This window comes from Nicotiana tabacum, chromosome 3, assembly GCF_000715075.1.
Source record: "Nicotiana tabacum cultivar K326 chromosome 3, ASM71507v2, whole genome shotgun sequence".
Taxonomy (NCBI): domain Eukaryota; kingdom Viridiplantae; phylum Streptophyta; class Magnoliopsida; order Solanales; family Solanaceae; genus Nicotiana; species Nicotiana tabacum.
Window position 1 is genome coordinate 168,317,705 of NC_134082.1, and position 8,633 is coordinate 168,326,337.

Below are 8,633 nucleotides of genomic sequence, written 5' to 3' on the forward strand. Positions count from 1 at the left end.
TTTGAAATGATAACATATCATGAAGTTGTATGGTTATAGAGTAGAAAGAAAAATTAAAAATTTAAATACAAAAAAGATAGACATTTTTTTTCTATGAATTAAAAATAAATAGTACTATCATACAAAGTGAATCAGAAGATATACATATATTTTAGGAATTGAAATTGCATGTTGGACATTGCAATAAAGCTTTAATTTAACATGTTATAACATATTACTGTTTTAGATAACTCACTAATTCTATTATAAAAAAGTTATGTGTAATTATTTTCTTGGATGAATTTATTAAGTAAATTTTTTTACACCATTCTAATAAAACTTAAATCAGTGTTTTTTTTTTCCTCTTCTGGACTTGGTTAAAAAAAAGAGAGAGTTAAATAAATGCTCTGCAATTAAGCTCCTTTCAAGAATGAAAGCTAAAAACAGCTTTCTTTCCTTGAAGCAGTAGCAGCAGTAGAAGACCTTTATCAGATCCGATATACGAACGAATCAAACCCAAAAATAGCAAAACCCTGCCGCCAAGATTACAGCCATGGATGCTTTGAGGAAGCAAGCTTTCAAGCTAAGAGAACAAGTCGCCAAACAGCAACAGGTCCCGTCATTTTTTGTTTCTTAATCTAATTTTCTTGTTTTTTGAGCTGCGAGAAAATGTTTAATATCCTTGGAATTCCGGGTACCCTTTATGTGTATCTTCTTGTAGGTAATCTTAATTTATAGCGATCATCTACTAGAACTATAAAATGGGAAAATTTCGGTTTTGGGCTGTGAGAGATATGAGCTAATTTTTACTGATTCATTTAGCGAAGTTCAATTTTGATCCAATCATCTTTCTTCTTCATTCTCCAAATTGGTCTACTTTGAGCATAAGTTCTATGCACTGATGTAGAAAATATTTACACAATCAGGTAATTTATTAGCCAATTACAAGTAAATCTCTCATTAAACGTTAATTGGTAATCTGGTAAAAATGGTAACTAACCTGGTATCAGAGGTTGAAATTCACTGTAAAAAGAAATTAAACTTTCAGTGCATATAACTTAAATCCATAATGTGTGAATGGATACTTGAATTCTGAGAATCCCCACATTTGCATTAGAACAGAAAAGGAAAAAAACAACTATAATGAAGCCCCCTACCTTTTAGAATTCAACTAAGTAATTGACTTGATGGTACAAGTTGTTTGTTTTAACAGTGAGTGTTATTTTTGTAGTGTCAATATTGATTCTTACTTGCTAGTTGTTTTGTTGCTTAAACTTCAGGCAGTCATCAAGCAGTTTAGTACAACTGGTTATGAAAGTTCAGATGTTATGGTCGTTGATGAGGTAGAGATGCGAGTACATCACCAACTGGACAAGTTGTATAAGTCAACTCGTGAAAAAAGGGTAAGGATCTAATCACTGCAATGTAAATAAAGCCCGTTTGCTGTCTACAACTTTTTTTTCCATGGCGTGTTGGAACATTTGATGTTCAGTCATTTACTAAACTGTGAAATTAGCTACAATATATTCCAGAATGCAACTTACTTATGCAGAAAAGAACTGGCAGATATACTGTTTTAGTCATATCAAAGCCTTCACTTTGCTCTTTCTGCATCTTGCTAATAGTTGACAATGCTAAACAGTGAGTGATTTAGCTCTTTTAGTTGGAGGAAGAGATTTATTTGTGCTTTAATTACACGTGACTTACAAGGGTGTGACCTAGTCGTCAATAAAGTGGGTTGAGAACTATGAGGTCTAAGGTTCAAATCCAGACAAAAATACTAGGTGATTTCTTCCCATTTGTTCAAGCCTTGGTAGGCAGAGTTACCTGGTACCTGAAGCTAGTAGGAGGTAGCGGGTACCCATGGAATTAGTCGAGGTGTGCGCAAGCTAGCCCGGACACCACAGTTATCAAAATAAAAGTTACATCTGACTTACAAAAGGAAGGTGCCAAAATTTGAAGTGAGATCAATATTTATGTACATTTGAATTGGTAATATTTGGTGATATGTAACGCTGCAATATAAATTCAAAAAAAAAAAAAACTTAGTTGTTTCTTTATTTTCTGTTATTTAATAAGTAGTTCAGGGGAGGAAGCTTCCTTTTATTTTGGATTTTGGAAGGGATGTAAAATGGGACGTGAAGATTCTTGAGTTCGATTATAGATAGTTTTAGAGATATTTTTCATGCAGTACATGCTTTTTTTTTTATGTTGAAAGTTTAGAGAAGAATTATTGTAGTCAGATTCACAACACATCGAGATTTATAAATTTACTTGGGAGGACATTGGAGAATATTCATATTGTTCTCTTGTACACGGTAAAATATTTTGTATTTAATGGTAGAAATACAGAATAACTACTTATCAAAAAAAGAAATACAGAATAACTACTTACCATGCTCTACGTGTGGTTGGGATCCATGAATTTGTTTATTTGATATCCGCGCCAATGTTCCATGGTCTAAAGACGCTGAACTAAATGGTCGCTTCTGTTGTGATTCTTAGCTTGCCTACATGTTTGCCCACGAAGGCTGATTTGACCTAGCTGAGCTTATCATAATGTGCTTGGCTCATTGACATGCATTCACTTTTCTAAATCAGCATGAGCTTGACCTCGTTCGAGATGTTTTTAGCAGGCTTGCTAGTCATTTTTGCTACTTCTTCTCCGGCTACTGTAATTTATTCTTGGCTTGTTAAGATGCATTCAATCTTCTTCTTAGACGAGTTGAGCATAATGATGGCAAGCTTAGCTTGTTGTATCAGCTCGAGCTGTTCAGCTTGGCTTGTTCACATGTACTCATTTTTCTATTTCCTCTTGGCCTTGACCATTTTAACATACTTTTATCCACACTTGGCTTGCCATTTGTGTCTTGCTTTTGTTATTATTGTCGTTGGTGAACAATGTATTATTTACCTTTCGAAGTGCTTTGTTATATGCACAAGACAATGTATATTGTTGACAGGATAAATGCCATGCTAGTGGAGAGCATTACATTCCTATTTCTTGTCTTTTGTAGTTGTGGATCTAGGACTTGGCAAATTCATTTCTTAATTCTGATCTGAATTCATTGTGTTTCCCTTTCTGTCTGAAGTTACGATATCTCTGTTTGTATAACTTTGCAGGATTTTCAGAAAGAGATTGTTAAGGCAGCTGAAGCATTTACAGCTATAGGATACAAGCATATAGAAGCAGGTAAAACTTTTGAAGTCTATTTTGTATAAATAGATCTACCTGCAAATGGAACTTTCTTGTAGTCATATTCTCTGGCCATATTTGGGACGTTGGGTAAAAATAATGACTTTGTTTTCTGCTACTTCCAAAAGATTCTGGTACTCCTCTATGCCTTCGTTAGGATAAGGCAAGATTATCCTTAACCTTGATGTTATCTTTCTTGTTTTCTGGATACTGCTGGATAGGCTAGAAATTGTGAAGTTCTTAAGCATGCCCCCACCAACCCCATCCTTCTCTCTCCCATTTTCGTTGGAGGGGACATGCATTTTTTATTTTTTATTTTGGTTGTTTTTCAACTTATTCTATGGAAGTTTATGGTAGCCAGGAACTAAATTATCAGAAGATTGCTGCAAATATGGAGTTGAAAATCCCAATGACGAGGTGTTAGCTAAGGCTGCTTCTATTTACGGTGATGCTCGTAAACATGCAGAGAAGGAGGTTGAAGATCTAAACAAACTGTTCTTTAGTCAGGTTGGTAAAATATTTTTCCTCTAATATGCATGTAATGTTGAAGTATGTCATAGAAAACTAATTACAAGCAAGATATATATGTAATGTCTCTGTTTCCCTTACCAAGCAAGGTAAGGAAAAGAATTGATGCACTAAGAAGGAACTTTATATGGCAAGGAAACAGAGAGAAGGAAACTATTCATTTGGTTAATTGGAATTCCCTTATCACAAGCAAAGACAAAGGGGGCTTGGGTGTTAGGAATCTTAAAGCCCACAATCAGAGTTTACTATTGAAGTGGCTTTGGAGGTACAATCTGGAGGTTAATGCTTTGTGGAGAAAGGTCATCCGTGCCAAGTATGGACAAAATGGACTATGGTGCTCTAACATTGTTAATAGTTCACATGGGGTTGGGGTGTGGAAGTCGATCAGACTTCACTGGAACACTCTGGCTGATAATACTTCCATAAAGGTGGGTAATGGAAGGAAAACACTTTTCTGGAATGATAACTGGTTAGGACATGGTCCTCTCAAAGAACTTTTTCCTAATTTTTTCAGCATTGCAACATCGCCTACATCAACTTTAGACAATGCCTGGGGTCAGCAAGGATGGAATGTTACTTTTAGAAGGGCATTGAATGATTGGGAATTAGAGAGGGTTGTGGATCTATTTAATATCCTGGAACGTTTCCAGGTCTTGGAGAAACTGAAGATAAACTCTGTTGGAACCTAGGCAGGAGTGGGAATTTTACGGTCAAATCCGCATACTCTATAATTGCTGGTTCAAACCAACAGTTAGAACAATGACCCTGGAGGTATATATGGAAAGTAAAGGCACCTTTCAAGGTGGTATGCTTTTCATGGTTAGTTGCAAGAAAGGCTTGTCTAACCCAAGAGAACTTGAGAAGAAGAGGTTTTCAGCTATGCTCTAGATGCCTATTATGTGGTTCAGCTATAGAAACTACTAGCCACTTGTTTCTTCATTGTCCTTTTACTGACAAACTGTGGCAGCTATTTCTTAATATCGAGGGCCTTAAATGGGGCATGCCAGCTAACACCTGTGAACTGTTGAAGTGTTGGAATTATAATGGGGATATAGTGAAACAGAAGAAATGGTGGCGATTGGTTCCTGCGTGCATATGGTGGACAGTCTGGAAGGAGAGAAATTTAAGAACTTTTGAAGACAGAAGCAATTCTTTACAGGAAATCAAGATGAAGTGTTTACTATTGTTTCATTTCTGGTGTAAAGAAAGTTATGTTGAGGAGGCAGAATCTTTAGTAGACCTGATAGGTGCACTGTAATCCTAGGTTGTCATAGCTGGTTTTTGTTCCTTGTAAATATGGCTTGGCACTGCCCTAGTGCTGTTTATTTTTAATATACATGTTACCATTATTAAAAAAAAAATAGGGTTATTATTTTGTTAGAGTTACATGAGCTAGATAAAAGTTTTTCCTCTAGACCTAAAAGTCAATGTATTGCTGGATATCAATGCAGCAGTTTAGACTCATCCTAGCCTAAGACCATTATATCCTTACTCGAATAGGCTTATAGAAAGACTGCTATGAAACTGTGAAGACAAAGAAATCAATGATTACAGTCTTAAGTTCTGGTGCTGGTAGCAAGTGACAAATGCATAAAGAAAATTGCTGAAACAGTTCCCTTGAAAAACCAAAAGATATTCTCATTTTCCTTTCCAGTTTTCTCCATAACGTGGCCAGAAAGATGTGACTTCTGTGTGCCCTTCTTGTGCTTGGAGCTTTTCTCTTTATTACTGGTTTCTGGATGGTTTTCTGTAAGCAAATGCTTATAACCACCCCATTCCCCAACCAAAAAGAAGGATAAATAACTTATGTAAAGAATCATGGCTTGGTGCTGTGTATGCGGAGCAATCCACTATCACAGGGATGGGAAAGTTGATGCATGAAGGTGCAAATACTTACTCGTATATGAACATATTGTAAAAAGAAACTGGATAAAATGAACTCATTAGTCCCTGCCTCCTGTGATTAACAATGGTGTGATGGCCTTTGATTCTAGTGCAGTAAATGAATTCAATCTTTTCATTCTTCCAAATTGATTAATTGTGTTATGCCTTGGTTGGTTTTGCTTCAGTAAAGAAATTTTTTCTCTTCAGTTCTTACAAAGTTGCAACTATTTTGTGGAAAGATCAACCAGTGTTCTCACCAACTTCTGTAATTTGTCATTTGTGGCATCATTAATCAGGACTATGTAACAAACTGGGTCCTGATTCTACTGCAAGATTTATTTAATAGGAGGATGCTAGTGACCTTTTTGTCATATGAAACATAATTCTCGAAGATATTTCACTACCTTCTTTTTCACTTTCGTTTTTGTGGTGAATTTAGCTTTCATATGGCTTTAAATCGGGTTGTGTCCGGAACCTACGTTTAGGGTTACTGCCTTATTCCTTGTTAAGATACTGCACATTTCTTGATACATGAAACTTGATACAGTAAGCCTTGCATTCAGTACTTCATAGTTCAGCCATACGTAGCAGACTGAAATGAGCTTTTGGATTTTCAGGTACTAGAACCATTGAGAGCTATGGTAGCTGGTTCTCCCTTAGAGGACGCTCGTCATCTTGCGCAGCGTTACAGTAAAATGAGACAAGAGGCAGAGATACAGGTTATTGTAACGATTATTCCTGTTCTTTAAGGCTGTTATGATAACTGTCTGTTGATACTTGTCATATCATACTATTTGCACCGTCATCACATCCTTAGTATTGAACACAAAGTAAGCAGGCAGCCGAAGTTTCTAGAAGACAAGCTCGGGTGAGGGAAGCTCCCATCCCAGAGAATGTGGCAAAGCTGCACGCAGCAGAAACTAAAATGCAGGAACTCAAATCCAACATGGCAGTACTTGGTAAAGAAGCAGCGGCAGCATTAGCTGCTGTAGAATCACAGCAGGAGAGGCTTACATATCAGAGGCTTGTTGCAATGGTATGTGTGCTGGTGCATATTTGCTTCTCATGGAGTTGATACTTAATTTTTCCCCATAAACAACCATTTTCAAACTGTGGTTAATGTGAGCATTATCATCTGCAGGTTGAAGCAGAAAGGCTTTATCATGAGAGAGTTGCTGTTATTCTGGGTAATATTGAAGCTGAGGTGAGTGTTAATTATTTCTCCGGAGGTATGCTTTACACCTAGGTAATTTTTTCTAACACGAGAATTTGCAATTTGTACAGATAGTTTCTGAAAAACAGCGAAAAGAGGCTGCTCCTCCTGTAGCCACACTTCCTGTAAACCCTCCAGCTCACATACCTGAGAAAAATAAATACTTTTTGGCTGAGGTAACCTCTGCTTTAGCAACTGTTGTTGAAGTTGTCATAATCTTAGACTGATTTTTTTTAATTATACAATTTGAAAGAGATTTCTGAGGAAAAGCTGATTGAGAATCAGGATGTATTGCTGGTCTGAGCTCTATTAAACTGTGGTGCTCTAAAGACACTCTTATCAGAGTGGTTTTTACTGTTTTATTAATGAGTTAAGTATTTAATGAAGCATGGTCATAATTTTGTGCCTCTCTCAAACAGGCGGTTCATTCTTTTGAAGCTGAATCAGAAAAGGAGCTTAGCTTGGCAGTGGGTGATTATGTTGTTGTTCGTAAGGTAGTTTATTTCATTCTAAAAATGCACAGTTTGACAACATATTCATGAATCAGAATGGACAACGTATTCATTCTGTCCATTCTTCGTTTGACCCCTCTTTCTTAAGATATAAACATATTGATTCTAAAGTTTAGACATAAACCCACTTATACATATACCTGGAGCATCACCCTTTATAGTATCTTTAAAACCCTTTTAAATTCCTAAGCTTTTCCCGTTTACCAGTAAAGATGATTGCTGTCACTAGTCTTCTGAAGTTCTGTCTTCCAATTTATCAAAACCCAACTTCCCGCTTTAACCCACCCCCTCTCTACCCCCCCCCCCCCTAAAAAAAGAAAAAAAAGAAAAAAAAGAAAAAAAAGAGGAAGTAGAAAGACAAAAAGCAAACAAATGTAGAATACTTTATAAATGAAATAGGGAAATCACAAGCCCTTACACTCTCCTGTGCATTTTTATTCGACTTCTCAAAACTTGTAGAGTTCAATCAATCAAACTGTTATTATTCCGAGATGTAATGAGACAATGTAGACTCCAAAAATAGAAACCATAGTTAATTCTTCTATCCCTTCACATCCATCTTGCATTGAAGAGTGTCTTACTTTTCCAGTTTCACACTATGTTCAGGTAACTCAATCAGGGTGGTCGGAAGGAGAATGCAAAGGCAAGGCAGGTTGGTTTCCATCTGAGTATGTGGAGAAACGGCAAAGAGTACCTACTTATAATGGAGCGGCTGAAGTTTACTGAGGCTTAGCGTCTTGGCTGATAGTACTTCTTGACCTGTTGCCAGTTAAAACCATTTTGTTAATGCAGAGCATAGAGTTGAGTGTGTCACATATTGCTTTCAATTCCTTCAGGCTTATACTGTGGATAGAAAAGATTACAGAAAATGCTTTTGGTTCTTTTTCATTTTTTCCCTTTGTTTTACTCGTTGGTATAGAGGTGTCATTACTGGTTGGATGAAAGTGAGATACAGCGAGTTAAGCGTCTTCCTCCTCTCCCTGGGGATGAGAAAAGGGCTCGTGCAATATTTTTTACCTTTGAAGAAGACAGTTGTGACTTGTGAAAATTGCTGAGAGAATTGTGAATTATGAACAAAATCAGTGCTTGCTTATTACTGAGGTCTGTAGAACACTAACAATGATAAAGGTTGCATATGCATTGTTTAGAAGAAATCATGTTTTCAAACATAGAACATGAAATAGGAGGGCCAGCACATACAGAATTTTACGGTTCATTGGATTGTTTTTGCTTCTATTTGTTCAGATGCACATAGTTATTACTTCACGAGTTACCTTTTAGAAAGAAAATCATATTGAATTCAGTATCGAAATGTCTTTGT

General features: G+C 36.4%; 1 protein-coding gene across 1 annotated transcript; it reads left to right on the plus strand.

The window, feature by feature from the left end:
- The first annotated feature begins 396 nt into the window (after positions 1-396).
- On the plus strand, positions 397-8,391 carry LOC107774350 (SH3 domain-containing protein 3). Its single transcript, XM_016593845.2, has 10 exons — positions 397-592; positions 1,260-1,382; positions 3,103-3,172; positions 3,537-3,682; positions 6,205-6,306; positions 6,426-6,623; positions 6,729-6,791; positions 6,872-6,976; positions 7,220-7,294; positions 7,919-8,391. Exons 1-10 carry the CDS (start codon positions 533-535, stop codon positions 8,036-8,038), a joined length of 1,062 nt encoding a protein of 353 aa, XP_016449331.1. The 5' UTR covers positions 397-532; the 3' UTR covers positions 8,039-8,391.
- Positions 8,392-8,633: the final 242 nt, after the last annotated feature.